This window comes from Adiantum capillus-veneris, chromosome 1 (genome assembly GCF_014529385.1).
Source record: "Adiantum capillus-veneris isolate H3 chromosome 1, ASM1452938v2, whole genome shotgun sequence".
NCBI classification, from domain to species: Eukaryota; Viridiplantae; Streptophyta; class Polypodiopsida; order Polypodiales; family Pteridaceae; genus Adiantum; species Adiantum capillus-veneris.
In genome coordinates, this window is record NC_140931.1 from 128,065,697 (window position 1) to 128,091,997 (window position 26,301).

The 26,301-nt window shown below is 46.2% G+C and overlaps 1 protein-coding gene across 5 annotated transcripts in view; it reads left to right on the forward strand.

Moving 5' to 3' along the window:
* The window catches only part of LOC147465535 (uncharacterized), a 118,209-nt gene that overhangs the window by 87,989 nt on the left and 3,919 nt on the right, over nucleotides 1-26,301 (forward strand). For all 5 annotated transcript variants that reach the window (XM_086520515.1, XM_086520526.1, XM_086520517.1 and 2 more), the window contains one exon: nucleotides 5,230-5,368. In XM_086520515.1, coding sequence (XP_086376641.1) covers nucleotides 5,230-5,368 — 139 coding nt within the window. The remainder of the gene's footprint in view (nucleotides 1-5,229; nucleotides 5,369-26,301) is intronic.

Sequence of the window (26,301 nt, forward strand, 5' to 3'; positions counted from 1 at the left end):
ATGTATGCAACCGTTCTCCAAATCGTGCTTTGGACAATGGCATCCCTGAAGAGTTTTGGTATGGCAAACCTGCTTCATATGACCATTTGCATGTTTCTGGCTGTGAGGCATTTGTGCATGTACCTGTAGATGAGAGGACTAAGCTAGACATGAAATCCATCAGAGGCATCTTCATGGGCTATGGAGATGAGGGTGAGATGGGTTACAGGGCATGGCTACCTGATTACAGGAAAGTAGTACGCAGCGAGATGTAGTATTTAATGAGGCTAAATTGTTACAAAATGCTACACATGTAGACCATGACAAAAAGAGAGTCAAATTTCATAATGACCAGTTAGCCATAAAGCCATCTTTGGCTGAAAATATGGTGCCTATTGATGCTGAAAATGAGCAGCAACCATTCGTGCAATAGCCAGAAGAGAATGGACAGCAAATAGATGCACAAAATGGGGTAGAGCACAATGACTAGTAGGCTGAAAATGATGTACAATAGGGTATGAATGCTGAAACTCAGCTGCTAAACAATAACGGAATTGTTCCTGAGGATGTAGATCCTTTGCTTGCTAATGTAGATCATTGGGTGAGGAGGTCTACGCGTCAGAGACGTCAACCAGAGAGGTTTCAGCCATCTTTGGTATCTTGTTGACTGATGAGGGAGAGCCTCTTACATACAAAGAGGCCCAGTTTTGTGAAGACAAAAGTAAGTGGGAGCTTGCTATGAAATCTGAGATGCAATCACTGTATGCAAATAATGCATGGGAGCTTGTGCACTTGCCCATAGGTAGGAAAGCTATTCCTAATAAGTGGGTTTACAAGATCAAATGTGTTGATGACAAACCCAAATACAAAGCGCATTTAGTTGCTAAGGGTTATGCACAGAAGGAAGGCATAGGCTTCCAGGAGATCTTTTCACCTGTAGTGAAGATGTCTACTCTGTGTGTTTTTTGCTCTATGTGCTATCTTAGATTTGGAGCTGGATCAAATGGATCTGATCATTGCTTTCTTACATGGTGACTTGGATGAGGAGTTGTATATGCTGCAGCCTGAAGGCTTTGTCATTCCAGGGAAAGAGCATTTGGTATGCAAACTAAAACGCAGCATGCATGGGTTGAAACAAGCCCCTAGACAGTGGTACAAGAAGCTTGATACTTTTATGCTTAATCATGGTTTCAAACGCAATCAAGCGGATCACTGTCTTTACACTAAAATGGCTCCTGATGGTAGTCTTATTGTGCTAGTCCTATATGTGGATGACATGTTGATTGCTAGCAAGCATAAGGAGACTTTGAATGCTTTGAAAAAGGAGTTGAATTCAACTTTCTCGATGAAAGATTTGGGTGCAACTGAACATATTTTGGGTATGCCTGTTACGAGGGATAGAAAGAAGCGTCTTTTATTCCTTTCTCAAGATAAGTATATCAAGAAAGTGCTTGAGAGATTTAATATGGTTGATGCTAAGCCTCTTGGTGTGCCTTTACCACCGCACACAAAGCTTAGCAAGTTTGATTGTCCAAAAGATGATGTAGCTGCCCATGCTATGAAAAGCATTCCTTATGCTTCAGCTTGTGGTTCATTGATGTATGCCATGGTTGCTACACGCCCAGACATTGCTTATGCAGTGGGAGTTGTTAGCAGGTTTATGTCTAATCCTGGCAAACCACATTGGGAGGCAGTGAAGAGCATTTTCAGGTACTTAAAAGGTACACAGGACACATGTATATGTTATGGCAAGGGTACACTATCATTGCGGGGATTTTGTGATTCGGACATGGGAGGTGATCTTGACACTAGAAAGTCTACCAGTGGATATGTATTCACACTTGCTGGAGGTGCTATTTCATGGTGCTCAAGGTTATAGAAGATTGTGGCACTGAGCACTACAAAGGCTGAATATATTTCAGCCACAGAGGCTTCTAAGGAAGCTATTTGGCTTGGCAGGTTGGTCAGAGACTTTGGTCTTCCTTCATATGTTCCAGTGCTTGGTTGTGATAGTCAGAGTGCTGTATGCCTGGCTAAGAATGCCATGTTCCATGCTCGTACCAAACACATTGATGTGCGGTACCATTTTATACGACAAGTATTAGATGATGGCCTCGTCACATTGACAAAGGTCAAAACACAGGATAACCCTGCAGATGTTCTCACTAAGTGTCTTGCTAAGACACAACATCAACATTGCTTACACTAGTGGGAGTTGCCTAAAGGTACCACATCGGGCCTTTAAGTGGGAGGTTGGGTCTAAAGGCCCTTTTGGGCACCTCTCATACATATTTTTTATTCTTTTACACTTTGGGTGTGAACCACCCGGGTCCACCCCTAGGGACCCTCATAACATATACCCAATATAATAAAACGTGGGGGGCTTTAAGTGTGTGCCTCAGAAAAACACACGAACGTTCTCTCTCTCCCTGCTCTGTGTACAACTCTCTCTCTCTCTCTCTCTCTCTCTCTCTCTCTCTCTCTCTCTCTCTCTGTGCTCGTAAGCCTTGTGGGTTCATCGCTAGCCCCTCCTCTACCTTCATTCTGCGTGTGTAGAGTATGTTTCCTCATCCTCAAAGTGAACAGCACGTTGTCGGTGTTTCTTTCGAGAAACACGCGCTTCACCTCCAGACCCCTTTTCTAGTGGGCCAGAGAAAAAGTAGTTGGATTTATTTCCCTTGCGTGAATGCACCAAACTCTTCATGTGTGTGCTCACTTGGCGCTCTATCTCCCTCTGAATGTCTGCGGTGAGACACAGGGTTCGCCTTTTGCTTTGATCTTCATCACTGACTTTAACATAGGGTTCACCATAATTTTCCACTTCTCATAAACTTCTATTGTTGGCCGATCTTGTATATGTTTTTCATAAAGAGGATCTTTGGTAAAACCAAGAAGTCGATCATTGAATACTTGGACCTCCATCTAGTGCTTAAAATCTCTGAAATCCGGGTCTAATCCTGAAATTGGGTCCACCATTGGACCATTTTCTTTGGTTGGTTCCGTTGGCAACTCACTGGCTTTCCTTTATCTTGATTTCTTCATCATAATGGACTTCCTCTTCTTTGGCTTCTCTATCAAATGCCTTTGAATCTCACTCAGAATCTCTCTCTTCCCATTCCGTGTTGTTGTGTCGGAATCCATGGTGTGTATTGCAAAAAGTGCAAATCGGATCCTCCGTTGAAGAAGAAACGGTTGAGCTTTGATACGAGTGTAATTGACAAGTCAATGGCAAGAGAGTGAATCCACATCAAACACACGAGTGAAACTTGAAAATTGTTAATACTTGAACCTTAAAGAGAGACAATTCAGCCACCCCTTACGGTACTTCTTTTAATATTGATAAAGTCATAAAGCACAACTACGAGGGAGTCACTTAGCAGTTGTGCAACCATGTAGTGATCAGTTTAGAGTGGCCCTCTAGGCTCACTTATAAAGACACTTGTCCCAAAAGAAAAAGCTATGAAAAATTGGCACCCAAAAGTCCAGTAGCTAGAAACATGGCTCCCAAACAGTGGATGCTTTCAAAACTTTGGCCGAAAACGTCATTGTTGTTAGTCATGGCTGGTGATTGTACCTAATGCAAAAGTTGCATGTGTAGAGAAAAAACCACACAAAATCAACGTGTGATGTGTAGTGCAACCCAGAGAAGGCTACAAATTGTTGTTTTGTAGAAATTTGCACTCTCAAAAAAACTGCACAAAAGGACGAAATTGCTTGCGTAGTACTGCGAGTAGTGGAAATGGAGGTAGAAATGAGCCTGAATCAAAATTCAGATGACGTCTTGCTCTATGAACTCTTGTGAAGGGTATGTCGCCTTGCACACGCTCACCAAAAATCAACTCAATCTGAAAAAGTGAGCAACGAGGGTATTGGCAACGCTACTCAGGACACTAAAGCCCCCTCTACTACCATTTGTTGGAATTAAGGGTATAGGAATTCACGGAAAGATGGAGAAGATGAAGGAGAAGCTAAATAGCACACCACACAGGAAGTAGTATTACTAAGTGTGCTAATGCAAAGATAGGAATTCACAGAAAGATGGAGAAGATGAAGGAGAAGCTAAAGAGCACACCACACATGAAGTAGTATTACTTAGTGTGCTAATGCAAAGTTAAGACATGCTGTATAATGATGGGCGTATATGCAAACCAGGGGGAAAAAACTTCTATTGAGGGAACAAGGAGCCCGGTAGTCCTTAAGTGTGGTCACACAAATCACTGCCATAATACGGTAGGACTGGAACCTATCACTACCTTGTAAGAGAGTGAGACTATAGGATGTTTAAAAACCATGGCTGGAGGCTTGGAAGTGAAGGGTACTGTACAAAGGCTGTGGTGAATGCGGTTGGTGGCAGGCTGTTACGAAATTTCATGCGAGAGTAGTCGAGGCACAAAGTGCACCCGTGTACTCAGAACTGATGATCCTGGTTGCCCTGGTGTCCTAGGGTGAGGTAGGCTATCACAAGGTCTCAAATGTGCGTGCTTCTTTTGGTTTTCTGTAACTCTGAAAGTTAGTTTTTCCCTGCTTAATACATTGATAATGCCAGTTTCATATTACCCAATCCGCACTTCGCTCCTTGAGTATGAGCATCCAATCGCTGATATTCTCATCAATTATTTGACTCTTGCTACTGTCATCAGGAGGGGGGGCGGGTGGGATGGGAGCAATTATGGACCTTTGGATAAAGCTCGTGGATAAGTGCCACATGGAAAATTAATGATTGCAAAACTTTTTTCTTCCTTTTTTTTGTAAGAGGGGCATTAGCTAAGCATCGCCTTATGTAATGTAGGCGACTGTGAGAGATATAGTTCACATTTGTTTCCCTATTTCTATAAAGAGGCACATTTGAGTAGTGGGTCACACACTTTCTTCCTTTTTCTTGTATATGGAGCAACCAGAGGGATATGAGGGTGTGAGGGATTCCGGTAGCTAAGAAAAGCAAGCACCTAGAGCTTTGCATAGGTTCTTAGCATTGAGAAGCTCAGCATAAACTGCAATGCTTGAAAATTAATATCAGAATATACAGCATTGTTGAGTGTTATTAGTTGAAAGGGAAGGTTTCATATTGCTGGTTACTAAGGGAGATACAGTTTACCTTTCCCGCAGTCAATGCTTGCTCTCTACACATTGTATCTCTTGGTTGAGGATTTTCTTTGTAAGAAAAATCCACAACCGTCTCTTTAGCTTCTATTTTCATATAAGCAGTCCTCAAGTAATCTGTGTATTAAGTGTTTTCTTTTCTGCTTGTAGTGCATGCATTACGTGGGGTGACATCTGCTCTTTCAAGGAGGCGCCAGTTAAGAAATTTTCAGTCTTACAATTTTATGACCTTCAGGATGAATACATTCAGGAACAGATCAAAAGACCGCCAGAGCAGACTTATTGCAATGTGAGTAAAAGGAAAATTTCTCCTCTAAGCTCCCAACTGGCAATTCATGTCTTTTTAATTGTTCAACTTTGGCATGCGGCCAATTAAACTGATAAATGAGCTTAGTTTCTAAACTCTGTAAAATATGTATGAAGTGTGGGATTAGACAAGTTGACTTCTTTTCTTATTTTATGTAAATTTGAAAAGATTATATCCTTGAACTTCTATTTTGATAAAGGCATAAAATGGTTCATAGACTTCTATTTTTATAAAGGCACAAAATTTATGAAAGTGGATGTGCATTAACTTTCAAGTACTTAAAACATGCTGATGTAGCTACTGCTAGTGGAAGAGCTCAACCTGAAAAAGAGAGTGTGGGGCCTGGCACGCGCGGCGGGGGGGGGGGGGGGGGGGGGGACTGCCAAAGAATGCTCACAAGTGGGAGAGGGTCACAATTTCTATATTGTTAGAATATCTTTGCCTCAAAAGATGCTGCTTAGAAGGCATCTTGCTCCACCAGATTGTTATAAAACATTTTCTGTTTTATATTCTTACACTATGGGGTTGAAGCAAACTTGCTTCTGCATGATTGGCTGCGATCCATAAATCTCGACTTCCATGATCGCTCCACCTTTGGTTGTTGGAGCTCGCGAAACATTGTCCTCAGCTACATACCATAATAAGGCATTGTGAAACATTGTGCCCACCACCTGCTACACACGGTTGACCAAGTCTTTAAAGATACTTCACAACACAGAAGCTAGACTAGATCTTGAAATTTTATAGGATAGCTAATGGAGGCCATATTCACAAGGCACAAAAGTCATTTTGAAGACAAATGCCAGCAAAAGAAGCTGTAAGTTAGTAATCTGGTAGAGGAAAATTTGTGAGTGTTTTGTCCCAAATGCTCTCGTTTTCTCTCCTTGCTCAATCTCTTCCGGAATCTTGTTTAATGTAAAACTAGAAACAAATTGTCAAGCTAAAAAATGGCCTAAAATGAACATGTAGCGTGCATGTGATCTTTAACCTATTTGATCTTTAACCTATTTTAGAATAAGAACTTCATCCAAGAATCTCTGTATAGTTAGGGATTCCAATTTGCATGGATTTGTGCTCTTGAGGCATCTCATGGTAGGCATACTTCTGGGAAATGGATTGAATCGCAACTCTTGAAAAGCATAAGATTGTACTCTTTCAGAGTACATCCAGACAGCAGACTGAGGCTGTCTGATTACCTCTAATGTATGTTCTTTTTTTTTTTTCCCGAGAAAAAGATCCTTCTATTAGTTACTGAAACTGCCCATAGGGCTACAACCACCTCTTCAAGAGAGGGCTACAACAACCATGGTGGGGAGACTCTCCCAATGAAAAAACCAGCATATGTACAATGGGCTAAATCAAGAAATGGAGGGAGGGAAAAGCCACACAGGTGGTCGGTAGTGCCATCGGAGTACGCCCTGGACCATGGTGTAGAAAGGCCCAGGACGCTAGAGTCGAAGGAAAGCCTCTCTGCGCTCCCCCATGCGGTCGGAGCTGCCCTGTAGTCTCTCGAGCTGTCCTCTGAGAGTGTGGATCAGCTCTAGCCAAAAATCGCGAACAATCTCTGCTGGTGGCAGAGGGCGAGCCTCAAAGATGGGCCCGCCAGATGAACCAGAGTGTTAGGCCACTGATGAGCTCCTAACACTCCTCTCTCTCACTGCACCACTCCTGTGGAGTAAGCTCTGTGGCAGGCTGGAGTGTAGGTCGCCCCCCCTGCATCACTATCATCCTGCTGGTGGAAGATAGCTCAAACTGAAGTGTCGGGCCCGTGACCAAGCCGCTGCTCCCCAAGTGTACTGTCAAGCCGTGGAGAGAGCAGGCATCAGTTGAAGAACTCGAAGCCACACCTATTGTGCCGAAGGAGAGTCCCAAAGACAGTGACGCTGACTCTCCACAAGATGGTCACAAGTTGCACACGCGGCTGAGAGACCACTATGCACTAGCCAGCTCCCAATTGCTGTAGCTCTGTGTGCGACCAGCCACTGAAACAAGGTGACTTGCCTCGGCTGTCTGGGGTCCCACAACCTCTCCCAGAAGGTTGCCAAGAACTCAGCTGTGAGACCCTCCTCTTGCCAATGAGGTGCTGCAGCGGGGCGGGCCTCTCTCTGTGCTGCTAGTATATGATGTCCCAGTCGAAGAGTGTACTGAAAGAACGGGACACCTGGGTGGTCTTCATAAGAGAAAGGGTCCCTCCAAAGCCACTCACCAGGATCCCACTGTACTTGTGTCAGTGGACAGCCAGCTGAGTGGCTCACGCCTCTCGAGCCAGTAGTACCCAGGTGGATGGGAGCCTTCACACGACTGGACGTTCTCATCTCAGTCAGGGCCTGCTCAGAGACTGTTCCATCCCTTTTCTTCAAGCTTCAGGGTGGGGGACACTTACAACGAGTTGCAGTAGAGGCCCCGCAGGTGGCAGAGTGCTGTTTTCAGAGGATCCGAGTAGTGGGCATGTGTGGGAGGACTTGTGTCATCAATCGTGACCCAGCAACTCTTGAGATTGGACATTGGAGGCTGTGGGCTTGGGAGATGTCCTGGCACATGCTTTGCACCCCTCTCATGCCCTGTAGCTGGAAACCCTGCACCTCCTCTGACAAGCTTGAGAACTCTAACCAGTCACCTAAAGAGCACGCTGGACCCGCTACCATGGGACCCTAGGAAACATGAGGCCGACTACCAACCAAGTGGCCTCTCTGAGTGCTAACCATGGGGTTCCAGACAAGGGGCTGTCGTAGGCGCTCCTCCGTGCAAGTCGGCTGTCGTTGCTCCAGGCCTCGCCGCAAGAGCTCCCCAGATCGAAGCAAACTCACAGCGAAGCGGTTCTCTAGTCTCCTGCTCAAACCAACTCTGCGCACCTCTGTGAAGATCCATCTGGTCGAAAGTCGCCAGGGGCCTCCAGCCTGAGGCACCCTAGCACGAAGCCGCTGTAGCAAGAACTCCTTCCAGGGCTCCTCACTTGGAAGAAGTCCTCTGACTATGAACTTCCCAAGAAGGGCTCTGCTCTGCTGTGCTGGGTCAATGATCCCAAGCCCTCCCTGTGAACAAGGAAGAGTGATGACCTGCCAAGCCACTTTGGCTCGGGCTATTTGAGTGTCACGTCTTGACCAAAGGAAGTTCTTGATCAGCCTCTCTACCTGGCTGATACAAGAACTCGAGAAGATCCAACAAGAAGTGATGTACCACATAGTCGCCAACAACACCTGGTTGGCCACTACTACTTTGCCAGCCAAAGAAAGTTGTGCTGAGCTTCAATGTAACAACTTCCTCCTGATAGACAGGAGAAGGGGAGCAATCTGCTGCTCGGGAGACAAGTTCAAACCAACCTGACAGCCCAAGTCTTGAACTGCAGTCCCTGGGGGAATCCACCTAAAACCCTCCCCTGGCATCCAATCGGGCATAGGAGCACTACCAATCGAGAAAGCCAGTGTCTTTCTCCAGTTGATCAGTGCACCCGATGCACAACAGATTGTCTCCAGAGCCTGATCACACCTGTCAAGGTTGGCCTCCTGGCCATCTAAGTACAAGGCTGAGTCGTTGGCAAACTCAGCGTCCAGTAGCTCATCTCCCCGAATAGGGAGTGCTGAGCCCCGTAGACCAACCTGCTGCGACACCAAAAACTTGCTCATCACCTCCGCATAGAACAGAAAGAGGAAGGGGGCAAGAGGACAGCCTTGTCTGACCAAACGTGTGAACATGAAGCGATCACCTCTACCTCTTGACAAAAGTACCTGACTGTGAGCCTGTCTGTGCAAAGCTGACACCCCTTTGATCCAAGCATCTGAGAAGCCCATCCTGCTTAGAGTGCCCTCTAGAAAGTCCCAGTCAACTCTGTCGTATGCCTTCTCAAAATCGAGAAGAAGAATCACTAGGTCCTCACCACGGAGCCGTGCTAGGACAGAAGCCTCTCAAAAAGTAAAGATGTTGTCAAGGATACTGCGTTCCTTGACAAAACCTGTCTGAGTCCCATGTATAAGGCTCTCTAGAAGTGGCTGAATCCTCAAACTCAGAGCCTTGGCAAGAATTTTGTAGGCTGAGTTGAGGATGGTGATGGGGCGCCACTGTCGAATCTCATCCAAGGAGCCACCCTCCTTGGGAATGAGGTAGATCAAGCCCTCACTCATGCTGTCAGGCATCACTCCTGTGTGCAAAATGTACTGGAAAGCACTACAGAGATCTGGGCCAAGTAGGTCCAAGTACTCCAAGAAAAAACTGGGAGTCAACCCATCCTCACCTGAACAGCTACCACAGGGGGGAGGGCCCTAAGAGCCGTGTGCAGCTCCTTAAGCTGAAGTGGCAGCTCAAGCCTCTGAAGCATCTCCTCAGTCACAAGACAAAGCATCTGTGCCCAAACCTACTCCCTGCATGCATCCTGACGCTCTGACTGGGGCTCTACAGACAGTAACTCACGGTAAAAGTCAGTAGCAACTGCACGCATATTCTCGGGCTCAGACCCTTGGGCCTCCACAACTAACTGAACTTGGCATGCGAATGCCGATGTCCCACTGCCTCAGAGAAAGCACCAGTCACTCTGTCGCTCACCTGTGTCCACTGAGATGCCCGTTGGTGGAAAGCAAACTCATGTCGCCTCTCCTCTGTGCTAACAAGCTCTTGGCGAGCCTGCTGTAGTTGCTCCTCCAACCAGGGACTGTTTGGATGTTGCTCCTGCATCCTCTCTAACGAAGCAATGCCCCATCTGAGACGCTACTCCTCCTCTCTCGCTGCAGCCCCCGACGAGCCAAAGACTCCTGGAGAAAGAAACGACTACTCTAAGCTAGTCCTGAGGCCACTCTCTCAGCAGGAGAATCCTGCCTGTCCAAGCTCTCTGTCCAGAGAGCCACTACTCGCTCTCTAAGTGTAGAGTCCAGCAAGACCCTCTCTGGGATGCAAAGCATCGTGCTCCCTCTCCTCTGCCTGTCTGCCACTGTGAGGATCACTAGTGCATGGTCCGAGAAGGAAGTCCCTGCCAGAATGCCAACTGTCCCTCCCAAGTCACTGAAATGGTCACTAGTGTAGAAGCGATCTATCTGCGATAGATTCACTCCTCCCACTCTGCGGTCCGAACGAGAGAAGGCAAGGCTGTCTGGGGGCCTCACAAAACTAGAGTGTTGCCAAACATCCGAGAGCCTCAGAGTCATACAAAACCTCTCCCAAGCTGCCAGCTCAACTCCATGCACAGTAGCATGGCTACCACCAATCCTGTCAGAAGGGTCCTCCAACATGTTGAAGTCCCCCCCTATGCACCAGTGTTCTGCCTGCGGCAGAGACTCAACTATCTGTGACCAAAACTCTGCTCGAGCACTCGCCACATTGGGCGCATAGATGTTCAGGAAGCCCAGAAGGCAACCATGAACCTGCATAGTAATCCACTGAGCCCTGCCTGGCACAATAAATTATAATCCCTCTGCCCACAATGGCCTGCTGCAAAGAGTCCGCAATAGTGTCACGGGGACGTGGCAACTGTTAACTTTAGTTGTTGCTTTCTTTCCAAGAGGTTTTGTTTTATTTTTGAGACCCTCTTCTTGAAGTAGCAAACGGTCGGACATTGCATGGCCAATGTGAACGGTAGTTTCACCCGCAGATGGGTAGTGGTCGGCACTTGAATTCGTATGGTAAGAGGATGTCTAGGCTCAGAGCAAGATCATATAGGTCCCCCCGTCGTACTTAGCAAGTTGGTGGATACTAGGAAGTGAACTCAATAAAGGCCTAAAGTCAAGGTGCGAATGCCAACAGAAAGTATCCGACAGTTGGGCCACATTGCACTTTTGGATGCGGTCCCAATGAGGATAGATGGTCAGATGACCACAGGGAGCCCAACGGAATCATTTCCTAAAATTTAGGGAACTGCTATTTTGGGCCATTAAATGTGTTTGTGTCATTACCTCTGGTATGACTAGGGGAACATTTTACAACTCTGCCGCGAAGTCAACTGGGCGACCAGTTGGGAGATTTTTAAGTGGCGAACCCGAAACGGGAAAATGCTTGTAAATGCGCCAAGTGGCGCATTTTTGTGCACTTGCTTCACAAAGGAAAAGTTAGTGCTGAAATTTAAGCTGGGAGGAGGCTCTTTTTGCAAACTGTCACAGGTTAAGAGCTATGGAGTGCTTCCTTTCCCCCTTATGTACAGTATGGTGCCAGGAGTGATGCCTTGCACGCTACGCACTGCCCTCTCTCTCTACCCTACGAGCAGTATGTTATGCCAATGCCCCACGAGTGGGCTTTTCATTTGACCAATGTACAGTTATGTGGGTTCATGCGTGATTGCCGAGGCAAGAGCCTCTTGCACAGGAACTGGATTAGCTAGCGGCTAATCCCCGCCGCTATAGGTGAATTCGGAGAGGTTTCACGTTAGAAATCTCGTCCGATTCAAAGGGCAAGTAGCCCTATAGGTGCGGGAGCTCGAGATCTTGCTACATATGCGACCGGCACGCGAAACGGAGCCCAAAACAGGGAATTACAGCCTGCTGTGTATTTTTGCAGGTTTAGGGTTTCGGCCCTAAACGGACCCTAATACCCCCAGGAGGTTCGGGGACGCGAGGGGACCGCTATATAGGTGAACTGGCGCATTTTCGGGGCAGAAAACAGAGAATTCAGCGTGCTGCAGATTCTCGCCAGGTTTTGTAGTGTCTGTATGCGTCGGGAAAGTCACCTTTCGCGTGGGGATACTGACTGTGAAGCGTCCTAGTACAGTTATGTTGCCGAAATCGGGCCAGAACAGGTGTTTCTTAGCCTAGATTGTGCGGGGCAGCTTATAGGAGATCACAGATTTTATTCCCTCTATTAAAGAATAAAGAAATACCGAAAGGGGCGCCAATTTTGGGGCCTACAAGTTGTCGGCGTCTGCTCAGGGCATTCTAGCTTTCGAGCCGTGTGTGTATCCAAGTGTTAGTTCCCGTCGCAGTTTCCTTTGCAAAGTGCTCTTCTGTGTGTGTGTCTAAAGTAAAGAAGTTCGGGTGAAAGCCAACGCCTACCGCCCCACAGGCCGGTTTCAAGGTTCCTTCGCCGGGATATCAATCACTTTTTCCTCAGAGAGTGAGCCTCGGTAGTTTGGGTAAAGACACAGAGTACAAGAACGCGGGATTACACTATGGTCGACAAAGGGAAGGGCATTATGGAAGAGGGTTCCTCTTCAAAGGACAGACAGGAGATCCCTATGGTTTTCGAGATTGGTGAGAGCTCACGGCCACGTCAGTCTGTACCTCGTGTCAATGTGAATGTCTCTCCAGTAGTACAGGGCTTTATGACTTGGCAACTTGAGGATGATGCGTTCAAGACTCAGTTAGGAACCGCGGTGAATGTCTTTTCGCAGTTGGTGCAGAATCGAAGGTTTATGGAGTTCTTGCAAGCGCCACCAGTGCAACAGCAAAATAGACAACCTACGCTGCGTACGGAGCTTGTTGATGCTCAAGCCCAGGTACTTCATGCGGCTCAGGAGGAAAGGGAACACTCGCATGTTGCGGAGTCAGGGGCTCCAAAACAGGTTCCTCCCGTGCTTGAACAGGTGGCTAGAACGCCTATTCCACAGGTTATGCCAATTCAACCCGCCACCTATCATAGCCAGCATGCTGTCTTGAATCGACAGGGAACTGGATACCAGGCTATGCACTCAGTTTTTCCACCACCCACGGTACATCCTGGGTATTTCGGGGGTGGATCAGTGTTCCAAAGTATGGCTGGTTATGCGCCTGGAAGTTAGCCGTACATGCCAGGAACAGTGTTTGGGGTTATGCAAGGCATCATGCCAAACCCCATGTATGGTAGTATCGGCATGCAGCAAGGTTTTCAGTGCAACCAGGGCCAGTTTGGGGTGCCACAGGGTCATTTTGGCATGGCTGGTTTTTCTGGACAACAGCGAGATATTGCACCTCTGACGCAAAATGTGAATGGCCAAGATGTGCCGATCATGCCTACTACAATGCCCATGTTGCAGACCATTCCATATGACAACTTGGGGGTACTAGAGAAGCCGAAGGCTTACAAAGAAGGTGGTGCAGCTGTAAAGTTCAGTACCTTCAATGGTTTCGAGGATAAGACGAAGGCTCTTACCTTTTTCCAGCAGTTTGATACAACTTATGCGGGAGGGAATTTTACAGAGGCCTTGAAGGTCAGGAAAGCTGCCACTTTCTTAAAGGACAATGCGCTTACATGGTGGACGGCATTGTTAATGCAAGGACAGGCACTGCCACTTGGGTTCTACTTCAAGCAAATGTTTGCATCTGCTTGGCTGTCAAATGAATTTGAAGCCGACGTCATGACAGATTGGCACCAGCTTACTTCAGCTTCGTGCAAGAGCTTGCTGGAGTACATTAGGAGGTTTTGTAAAGCGTTACTCTCAGTGACCTCCTACAGATTTGTGCCATTGACATAGCAGATAGAGAAGTACTATTGTGGGTTGCTCAAAGGGCTTCGCGATTACTGTACAAAGAACAGAGTGGCTACCCTCACTCAGCTTATGGAAGTTGCGAACACTGGTCTTGCCTTGTTGAAGGAGAGGACAGTGGATTTCCGAGCAGCGACAAAGGAGGGCAGCAAAAGAAAAATTCAGCGAAGAAGCCCTTTGTGAAAACGGCTCCTGATGTGTCACAGGGGTCAGAAAAGGCCACCAAAGACAAGGATTTAGTCGGGACTTATGGAGCGCAGGCAAAGGAACAGAAAAGGAAGCCTTTTGTGCGCAAGTCGCTCGAGGAAAAGGTCCTAATGGCTTAGAACAAATGCTTTATATGCAAGCAGCCTGGTCACTTTTCTATCAATTGTCCACAAAGGAAAAGACCAGCTGACTCAGAGGATAAAGAAGACCAGAAAGGCAAGAAGCCTAAACCCACGACAGGTTTAGTGCCAGACATGGTGGGTGACAGGCCCAGCACAGATGCCAGTGAGTTATGCAGGGCATGGGGTAAAGTTAGGGATCACACGGCACTCATCTTCTTTGATCCAGGTGCCAAAGCCAACTTTATCTCACCAGAGTTAGCTATGAAGCTGGGCATTAGAGCTGAAGAGATGGGGTACACAGCAGAGGCAGGGTTGGCATGTCCTGGCCACTCAGAGTGTGTTACTCCCATCATTGAAAAACTGTGTCTGCATATTCAGTCGTATGTGGACACAGAAGAGTTTTACATCATGCCGCTGGAAGGTTGTGACGCCTTGTTGGGGATCTCGTGGATGTTCTGAGTGCATGGAGTCTTGGATGCCTGCAACAAAAAGATCACTGTACAACATAGGGACAAAACTCACATCTTGGATGTAAAGCTTAAAGGAGACTCAGTCCCTATTGTATCTGCTTTTGCTATCACTTCTGTAATAAAGAATCATCTTTCTGTGTACTTGATTTTTGCATGTGATGTCTCAGATAGTGATCAGTCAAATTTATCTGTGTTAGATAAAGAAAGGTCAGCATTTTTGCAAAAGTTTAGTGACTGTTTTTCTGATTCATTACCGTCGCAATTGCCGCCAGAGAGACCTGAGGACCATTGGATAGATTTGGTGCTAGGGTGTAGCCCACCAAATAGACCTCCCTACTATGGGCTAGGTTGAGGAGTTATTAGAGAAGGGGTTGATTCAGCCTAGTTCTTCACCCTTTTGCTCCCCAGTGCTCCTAGTGCAGAAGAAGGATGGCTCATGTGTATTGATTACCGTGCGTTGAATAAGAATACCATCGAGAATAGGTTTCCTATTACTAGAATTGATGATATTCTCGATCGTTTAGAGGGTGCTACAATTTTCAGCAAGATAGACCTTAAGAGTGGGTACCATCAGATTCGTATAAGGCCAGAGGATGTGCACAAGACTGTGTTTAGAACGACATTTGGTTTTTATGAGTTTCGAGTGATGCCGTTTGGGCTAACAAATGCTCTTGCCACGTTCAACAGAATGATGGACCGGATTTTTCGCTCGCATCAACAGTTTGTTGGGACGTTCTACGATGACATGATAGTGTATTCGAAGAATGAAGAGGAGCATAGGCGTCACTTGACCATTGTGTTCGAAGAGCTGCGCAGTCACAGGTTACTTGTCAATCCTCAGAAAAGTGAATTCTTCCTCGAAGAGGTCCACTTTCTTGGCCACATAGTCTCAAAGGATGGTGTTAGAATGGATCCCGCAAAGGTCGAAGCTATCAAGACATGGCCAGACTTGAAGACTCTGCACGATGTCCGAAGCTTCTTGGGATTGTGTTCCTACTATAGAAGGTTTGTCACAAAGTGATGACATGGCGGGCAGCAGAAACCCTAATTTTCGGAAATCGCGGAGGCTGGATTTTTATTATTATTATTATAATGACGAGCGACGCGAATCTTGCTTTTTCTCTACGCCATGAGGAAGAGAGAGAACTTTCTTTTAAAAAAAACAAAAAAAGAGACTCTAAGAGAGAGAGAGAGAGAGAGAGAGAGAGAGAGAGAGAGAGAGAGAGAGAGAGAGAGAGAGAGAGAGAGAGAGAGAGAGAGAGAGAACTGATGCTTTTTATTTTTAAAAGCTTTTACAGTGGTATCAGAGCACGACCGATTTCTCTTCTAAGGGAAATCCGATCCCCGAATTTTTTTTTTCCGCGGCACCTATGGCTTCAGGCAATGATCAGTCGACTCCCTCTGTATCTGGAGATGTGGGCTGGGATCACAACGAAGATTCAGACAGAGTATGGCCCGCCTCGGCCTACTCAGGCGGAGCAAAGAGAGATGGAGCGTCGTCAATTGATTGGCGATGCAACAAAGATGATGCTCAATTTTGCCAAGGACCCGAAGATGGCAAAAATATATGAACCAGACCTCTTTGGAAGAAGTACAGATGGAGTGGCAAAGAACTACAACACCACTCCCGAAACCCGCTCGCAAGAAACATTCTGCCTCCAAGAAATATACGGAGAAGGAACTGGAGAACGTGGTTGATGCACGGATTGCTCAGCTTTTCAATGTGCAAAAGAAAGGCAAAAAGCACGGCAAAAAGCAGAAGAAAGGCACTGACTTCCCGGGATATTTGGGTCGTCGGTCGACATTCGACAAGGCAAAGAAATTGAAGAAGCGCGTCAAGTTTGAAGACCTACCCAGTTCTTCTTCTTCTTCTGACAATTCTTCTAGCTCTTTAGACTCGAGCGAAGAAGACAGGAAAAGCAAAAAAAAGCGAAGCAAGAAACAACGCTGCGGAAAGGGCAAGAAAAAGGCAAGGAAGTCTAAGTCTCGCCCAGTGAGTGACACTTCTACAGAGGACTCGTCTACGGATAATTCAGACTCTGACAACGGAAACTTTTATGCGAACAAGAAGAATTCTTACAAAGCCAAGCAGTATGACTTTTTCGAAGATAAAAGCAAGAAAGTCTGAGAGTTTAAGGAAGGTGGCCACTCGATCAAGTTTGATACTTTTTCAGGATACTTAGATTGTTCGAAGGCTTTGTCTTTTATACAACAATTTGACATCGCTTTCGCGGGAGGACGCGATTCAGAGCACTCCAAGATTCGGAGAGCTACCTCTGACTTTAAGGGGAATGCTCGTATACTTGGTGGTCCGCTCTTCTTTTAAACAAGACTGTGCCAGTTAAATGGCTGAAATTTAAGAAGCTTTTTATTTCTTCTTGGTTAACGCAAGAATATGAATGAGATATACGAGCTGCTTGGAACCATCTTCGGATGACCAAGAAAGACACAATCAATGCTTATTGTGAAAGATTCTGGAGCTCTTTTCTACCTGCCTCTTCATTCAAGAAGATCTCGTTCAGAGAACAGATTGAGCGGTTTACCTTGGCTCTACCTACAGAGATCCGAGATCACTGCTTGGAACAGAAGTCAGCTTCTATTAAGGAGTTGATGAGTCATGCGAATCGGGGATTTGCCATTCACTCTGGCAGTCTGACCTACCCCACAAATGAGGCCATGACACAACGAGCTGAACAGACTTCTGGGAATGAAAGTAGAAAGAAAAGGAGCAACCCAGAGAAAAAGGATGCACGACCCAAGCTTACTCCTGAGGAGAGAGCTCGCTTCATCAGAGAGGGGAAGTGCTTTGGATGCGGGGAACATGGACATATCTCCGCGAAGTGCCCTAAAAAGGCACAGAAAGAACAGAATGATAAAGACGACGACAGGCCTGAGAGTTCGAGAGCAGCTGAGGAAGGTGGTTGAAAAGGAAGATAGAAAAGCAGAACTGGTACCACATGGCGTGGGACTTGCACCGAATCAAATGAATGGAAGTACAAACTTTGCCGCTTTTTTTTTGGGGCAAAGTGAAGGATCAAGAAGCTCTTTTGAAGGAGCCAAGGCCAACTTTTTTTCACTTGGAATTGGCGGCTCGATTTGGAATTACGCCCGACAAACTGACGCCACAGGCGGAGGTAGTTCGACTGGCACCCGGATGGGATGTTGCCATTACAGCGAGCATCGACAAACTTTGTTTGCAATGACAGGGGTGTTCAGGGCACGCGAGTGACATTCTACTCAGGATCCCTTGGTACCACAAGAACTACGCCGTGATTGACTACCGGGCCGAGAAAGCGACTTTGATAAATGAAGGGCTTAGAGATTGTACTTGATGAACTTCAGTGTCTTACTCGTTCTTTTGGGAGAGAACTGAACGATGGATAAAGGTTGAATATGTTTTGACCTGATCAAAAGAACGCCAAGATTTTTCTCCACACTCATGCCGATTGCTTTTCAGAGGGCCTGAAGATCATACCGTTGATCTGATACCTGGAAGCACGTCATCGAATCGGCCACCTTACCGTGTGAGCCGAGTACAGAATGAAAAGATTATGAACCCAGTGAAAGACCTCTTGGAAAAGGGTCTTGTCGAGCCTAGTACTTCACCGTATTGCCCTCCAGTGTTGTTGGTTTTGAAGAAAGACAGATCTTGGAGAATGTGCATCGATTATAGCACTCTCAACGAAATCACCATCAAGAACATATTTCCGATTCCTAGGATCGATGATATACTCGACAGGTTACAAGGATCCTCGTGCTTTAGCAGGATTGACTTGAAGAGTGGATATCATTAGATCAAGATTGCGCCGAGAGACGTCTACAAGACAGCTTTTTGGACGACTTTTGGGTTATTTGAGTTTTTGGTGATGCCTTTTGGCTTAACCAATGCTCCTGCGACATTTAACCGGATGATGGATAGGATTTTTCGAGAGTACAGGCTATTTGTTGGCACTTTCTTTGACGACATCATTGTTTTCTCCAAGAATGAGGCAAAACACAGAGATCATCTGCTTCAAGTCTTTCAGGCATTACGAGATCACACGTTAGTGATTAATGGAAAGAAAAGTGAATTTTTCCTACTAGAGATACACTTTTTGGGACGCATTGTGTTAGCAGCAGGAGTGCAAATGGACCCGGCCAAGATAGAGACTATCCGTGATTGGCCCGACTTGAGGAATGTCCATGAAGTTAGAAGCTTCTTGGGACTGTGTTTGTACTATAGGCGGTTCATACGAAAGTTTGCAGAGGTTGCTTCCCCTTTGCATACCTTGACACAGAAAGGAGTACCTTTTTCGTGGGGACCCACAGAGGTGACTGCCTTTCGGACATTGAAAGAGAAATTGACTACGGGACCTATTTTGACTTTGCCGGACTTGTAGAAGTCATTTGAAGTATATTGTGATGCTTGTGGTCGTAGTCTGGGTACGGTCTTGATGCAAGAAGGCCATGTCATAGCTTACGAGAGCCGTTTGTTCTCTAGGCCGGAGATGACAGCACAGATTTATGAGAAAGAGCTTTTGGCGGTTATCCATGCTCTTACTCAGTGGCGGCATTACCTACTCGGAGCGGATTTTACTGTCTTTACAGACCATCTGAGTTTGCGCTACTTGTCAGAGAAGCAGCTTTCGGAAAAGCAGATGCGGTGGGCGAACATGTTGTCACAGTTCCACTTCGAGATTGTCCATGTGAGGGACAGAAGAATGTGGTGGCAGATGCTTTGTCTCGGAAACCGTTGGTTCTGGCTATTTCCGCGATACATCATAGGAGCTTCGAGGATATGGTCGATTAGTATGCCACAGATACAGATTTTGCAGATATTTTCACACGGATACGGGATGGGGAGACAATAGCTGGATACTCCCTTTGGGAAGGCTACTTGATGAAAAAGACTATGTTGTGCGTTACACAATCGTTGAGGGAAAAGGTTATGACTGAATGCCACTGTCCACCTTTTACGCGTCACCGCGGCATTGCTACCACCATGAAGGGGATAGAGAGATACTTCTTTTGGCCCAGACTCAAAAAGGATGTGGAAGAGTTTGTGCGCAGTATGCCAGAAGGTCAAGTTTGACAGGCATAAGGCACAGGAATTGTTACAACCTTTACCCATACCCACCCGCCCTTGGGAAAATATTGAAATGGATTTCATTTTTGATCTCCCGAGAACACAGAATGATCACGATGATTTTCCGATTACATGGCGACGATTGTCTCCGACAGAGACCCCAGATTTATGAGTTTGTTTTGGAAGGCAATTTGGGAGAACATTGGCACGTAGTTGCAGTTCTCGTCATCGTTCCACTTGCAGACTGACGGGCAATTTGAGATTGCCAATTCAATGATTTTAGATTTATTGAAGTCTTGTATCTCGGATTAGAAGACTCAATGGGAAAAAGAACTTACCTTTGGTGGAATTTGCCTACAATAACACGATACACTCTTCGACGGGGAAGACGCCATGTGAGATTGTTGAAAGTGCTGCGAAGGTTCCATCCTTCCTAAGCACGAAAGATTAGATATTTGAAGCGGATGAATATTCGCGAGATTTGGATACGGCTTTTGCCAAGGTTCGCGAGACTTTGCAGGAGTCTCAAGAACGATAGAAAAAGGTAGCGGATCGCCATCGTCGCGACTTGAAATTGAAGGAGGATGATTGGGTGCTCTTACTTTTGAGAAGGCACGCCTAAGAAAGAAAAAGGGAAAGGAGAGGCTTTTTCCAAAGCTTAGTATGCGATACTACGGACCTTTCCAGATCACTGACAAGATAAATGATGTCTCCTTCCGATTGAAACTGCCAGATACTTGGAGGATTCACAACGCATTGTATGTGAGTCTCTTGAAACCTGTTAAGGGTGATGTGCCTGATGATGGGGAGCCTGATGAGCAATCCTAAGTGGAAGAAAACGAGGAGATCCTTGTTCATGAACAGATTTTGGCACATAACGATACGAAGAAAGGTAAAGTCCGAAGGCGGTTCTTGGTTAAGTTCAAGAACTTTTTTGCATTTGATGCGAAGTGGATGGAGGAGGAGGACCTAGCAGATACTCCTCGGATTGTGAAACTTTACCTCGATGTTCTAGTTTAGCATAGTCTACTCAACGGAACCCAGAATTCAGCTTGGCCGGAGATCTGGTGCAGTGGGATGCACAAGAGGGGAGTCACTCCGCTCCCTTGTCAACAGATGCCGCGATTTTGATACTAAAGTCACTGATGTCTCTTTGAGCTTCAGGGATACTGAGAGTTGACAGTATTCTGTTGGATGACTTTATGAAATGGAATTCCTGATAATGATATTGATTTGTTCTTGACTTCTTGTGAGTACAGGAACTGATAGCCGAAATGACTGCAGCATTTTGGTCTGATTGATCTCGAATAGACATGGTTGCAATAGGGGTTAGTCAATCGGACATCGATGAGGTCCCGATTGGACCTAGATGTGATTGCTAGCTACATTGCCGATAAATCATGGTCTAAGATCCGAATGAATGTTGAATGTCATGTGATGTCTGGTGATGTCTTGTGATGTGACTGTCGATTTTGTACATGTGCTAGATGTGTGTTCCTAGTACGTAGGTACTAACAGTCAGTGTCTGCTAAGATGGTTTATAGCTTTTGTCGGTTTTGCAGGTGTAATCGTGGTCGATTACAATGCTTTCAGGAGGGGGGTATGTCACAAAGTGATGACGTGGCGGACAACAAAAACCCTAATTTCTGCCAGAAACCCTAATTTCCCGAAATTGCAAAGGCTTGATTTAAAAAAAAATTAAAATGACGAGCGACGCGAATCTTGCTTTTTCTCTACTCCATGAGAAAGAGAGAGAACTTGCTTTAAAAAAAAAAAAAAAGAGACTCTCTAAGAGCGAGAGAGAGAGAACTGATGCTTTTTATTTTTAAAAGCTTTTGGGGCTCTGCTTTTGGGCATCCCTTGTAACCTTTAAATTAGTGGGGTGAGGGCCTCACTTCTCAGAGCATCTGGACGCAGAGTTTGAGAGTGAAACCCTAGCCACTCTCTTGTACTTTGATCTGATTAATATAAAAAGAAATACCGAAAGGGGCGCCAGTCTTTGGGGCCAATATCTCTAGGCACGGAACTCCGTCGGGCCAGTGTACATCTATTGTGATCTGTGACTTGTTTTGAGGTGGTTATTTGGTGCTGTCGCGGTTGATTCTTGACTTGGAGTGTCCAAGTTTGTTACAAGGTTTATCAGAAATTTTGCAGAGATAGCATCGCCTCTTCACGCTTTGCAAAAGAAAGAGGTCACTTTGAGATGGACCCAAAAAGAGATTTCAGCTTTTAGTCTCTTCAAGGAAAAGTTGACTTCAGATCCAGTTATAGTTTTGCCAGATCTCAGGAAGTCATTTGTGGTCCAGTGTGATGCGTGTGGGAGAGTATCGGAGCAGTGCTAATGCAAGATGGACGGGTAGTAGCTTATGAAAGCCGAATTTTGCAAGGGCCAAAGAGGACTATGCAAGTCTATGAGAAAGAGCACTACCTCTTAGGTGCTGATTTTGCTGTCCAAACAGATCATCAGACCTTGCGATACTTCTTGACACAGTCAAAGTTATCCGAAAAGCATATGCGATGGGCAAACATTCTTTCCATGTTCCACTTCCAGATTATGCATGTGGAAGGCAAGAAGAATGTTGTGGCTGATGCGTTATCAAGAAAGCCACAAATTTCAGCTGTGTCAATTCCTTATCATCATGAGCTAGATGACATGAAGGAACAGTATACTGCTGATCAAGATTTTGCAAGGATCTTTGAACAGTTACAAGAGGGGCAACATCACGAGCACTACCTCCTCAGAGATGGTTTTATGATGATGCATGGCAGACTTTGTGTCACTAGGCCATTGCGACATAAGGTCATGGAAGAGAGTCATGTCCCACCGTATGCAGGTCATCGTGGCATTGATGCAACAGTTAAAGCGGTAGAGACATTCTTCTATTGGCCTACCTTGAGGAGAGATATGGATGCCTTTGTGCAAGCATGCATAGTTTGCCAAAAGGTCAAGTTTGACAGGAAAAAGGCACCAGGGTTGTTACAACCACTGCCGATTCCGGATAAGCCATGGGAAAGCATTGCTATGGACTTTATCTTTGATCTTCCAAGAACGCCAACAGGGAATGATGGTATATGGACCATTATCTGCAGGTTTAGCAAGCAGGCCCATTTTATCCCTGTCAGGAAGAAGATAAAATCTGATCAAATGGTACGGTTGTTCATGTACAATGTGTTTAAGTACCATGGTATGCCACAATCGATTATCAGTGATCGTGATCCTCACATGACCAGCTTGTTCTGGAGAGGATTGTTTGAGAACATGGGCACTACGCTCAAGTTCTTGTCTTCGTTTCATACACAAATTGATGGACAATCGGAAGAGGCTAATTCTACTGTCTTAGATCTGTTGAAATGCTATGTGTCAGATAATAAGGGCAAGTGGGAACAGTATTTGCCTATGCTTGAGTATGCGTACAATAATATGGTGCATTCGTCTATGGCAAAGCACCTTTTGAGATTGTTGAAGGCGGCAAAAAGGTTCCTCCTATATTGCATACAAAGGACAAGATCTTTGAGGCAGATCGATATGTTGAGAACATGGATGAGATGTATAAGAAAATTAAAGTTGCCTTGGAGAAGACTCAGGCAAAGCAGAAAAAGGCTGCTGATTGTCACCGTCGTGAGTTGCTATTATCACCTGGTGATTGGGTTCTGTTAAGGTTCGAAAAGGCAAGGTTAAAGAAGATGAAGAGCAAGGAATGACTGTTTCCTAAGCTCAGCATGCGTGACTATGGGCCTTTTCAAGTGCTTGACAAGATCAACGATGTGGCTTACAGGCTGAAATTGCCAGATGCGTGGAAGATTCATAATGCGTTTCACGTGAGTCTTCTAAGATCCTTCGTGGGTGATGTGCAAGAAGATATGCCAGATGAGGATGAGCCAGTAGTTGAGGAACTTGATGAGATCCTGGTACCTGAGCAAGTTTTGGCACATAAGGACAGAAAAGTTAAAGGACAAGTTGCAAGACGCTATTTGGTGAAGTTCAAGAACTATCCGCCTATGGATGCAAAGTGGATGGAAGAGCATGAGCTGTCCGAGTTACCAAATGTATTGCAGCTTTACCTTGAAGCCTTTGGGTTACAACCTACCTATGCCCCAACCCAACGTGTGCAAAGGAGGGGTAATGATAGAGCTAGTACATCAAATGTACATATGAATTCAGTGTAATAGATGGAAATGACAAAAGTATGAAGGTCTCATTAAGTCATTTGTATCTATGTGTTATGACCTTTCTTGCGGATACATGCGATGATAAAAGAGTGTTGATAGCACAAGATCATTAGTGGCGTGTATTTATGGTATGCAATCGAGGACATTTGCCTGGCACAATAATCCCTCTGCCTACAATGGCCTGCTGCAAAGAGTCCGCAATAGTGTCACGGGCACGTGGCAACTGTTAACTATGTCACGAGGACGTGGCAATTGTTAACTTTAGTTGTTGCTTTCTTTCCAAGGGGTTTTGTTTTATTTTTGAGACCCTCTTCTTGAAGTAGCAAACGGTCGGACATTGCATGGCCAATGTGAACGGTAGTTTCACCCGCAGATGGGTAGTGGTCGGCACTTGAATTCGTATGGTAAGAGGATGTCTAGGCTCAGAGCAAGATCATATAGGTCCCCCCGTCGCACTTAGCAAGTTGGTGGATACTAGGAAGTGAACTCAATAAAGGCCTAAAGTCAAGGTGTGACTGCCAACAGAAAGTATCCGACAGTTGGGCCACATTGCACTTTTGGATGCGGTCCCAATGAGGATAGATGGTCAGATGACCACAGGGAGCCCAACGGAATCATTTCCTAAAATTTAGGGAACTGCTATTTTGGGCCATTAAATGTGTTCGCATCATTACCTCTGGTATGACTAGGGGAACATTTTACAACTCTGCCGCGAAGTCAACTGGGCGACCAGTTGGGAGATTTTTAAGTGGCGAACCCGAAACGGGAAAATGCTTGTAAATGCGCCAAGTGGCGCATTTCTGTGCACTTGCTACAAAGGAAAAGTTGGTGCTGAAATTTAAGCTCGAAGGAGGCTCTTTTTGCAAACTGTCACAGGTTAAGAGCTATGGAGTGCTTCCTTTCCCCCTTATGTACAGTACGGTGCCAGAAGTGATGCCTTGCATGCTACGCACTGCCCTCTCTCTCTACCCTACGAGCAGTATGTTATGCCCCACCAGTGGGCTTTTCATTTGACCAATGTACAGTTATGTGGGTTCATGCGCGATTGCCGAGGCAAGAGCCTCATGGACAAGAACTGGATTAGCTAGCGGCTAATCCCCCGTAGGTACAGGTGAATTCGGAGAGGTTTCACGTTAGAAATCTCGTCCGATTCAAAGGGCAAGTAGCCCTTCATGTGCGGGAGCTCGAGGTCTTGCTATAGATGTGACCGGCACGCGGAACGGAGCCCAAAACAGGGAATTACAGCCTGCTGTGTATTTTTGCAGGTTTAGGGTTTCAGCCCTAAACGGACCCTAATTACCCCAGGAGGTTCAGGGACGCGAGGGGACCGCTGTACAGGTGAACTGGCGCATTTTCGGGGCAGAAAACAGAGAATTCAGAGTGCTGCAGATTCTCGCCAGGTTTTGCAGAGTGTCCGTATGCGTCGGGAAAGTCACCTTTCGCGTGGGGATATTGACTGTGAAGTGTCCTAGTACAGTTATGCTGCCGTAGCCTAGATTGTGCGGGGCAGCTTATAGGAGATCACAGGTTTTATTCCCTTTGTTAAAGAATAAAGAAGTATCGAAAGGGGCGCCAATTTTCGGGCCTACAGGTTGTCGGCGTCTGCTCGGGACGTTCTAGCTTCCGAGCCGTGTGTGTATTCAAGTGTTAATTCCCGTCGTAGGTTTCCTTTGCAAAGTGCTCTGTGTGTGTGTCTAAAGTAAAGAATTTCGGGTGAAAGCCAATGGCTACCGCCCCACGGGCCGGTTTCTCATAGTCATACATACCCCACCTGGATGCCTCCGGGTCCAAAAGCAGTTGACCAAAAAGTATCATATCGTCCACGCAAGAGCTGACCACAACGTCTAATGCGGCTCTCACACAGATGGTGCTCCTGAAGCATAAGGAGATCAATCTCTCCTCCCACAAGGCAGCGCTGAAGCTCCTGACACAGTCGGCCCCGCTGACGCTGAAACTGAGGCCCACCAAGTCCCTACACGTTCCATGAGACGATCCTCATGGGGAGCAAGAGAGAACAGATGCTGCCGCAGCAACTAAACGGGCTATCTTGGAGGCTGGCTTGGATGGGGAGTAATCCGCATCCGAGCGTCTTCTAGATAGGCGTGACTGTAACGAGTGCTTGGCCCAAGCCCAAGCAGAGCGAGCCGTACGTAAAGCAACCTTCTTTGTTCAGGAGTCCTCATGAATGTGTACATAGCATGGCAAGCAGTGTGTATGAGCAAAGAAGTAAACCACAATGTGTCTACATCCTGCTGTATCTGGAGGTGTCACCGCAAACTTGGCCAATGGCCACAAAGTCTGAAGCATGTCTGTAACTCCTAGTTCTCCCATGTGGTGAGAGAACTCTAGGGCCTGTGTGTGCAACCATCCCAACACTGAGTCGAGAGTCCACTCAGTCTGGTCCCTGCCGCAAAGGGGAAAGGAGAAGCCAACTGTGAGTCCAAGGCCTCTGTCCCCCTAGCTGCAAGGAACAGAACATGGACCCTGAAGCAGGTTGCCTCATGGTC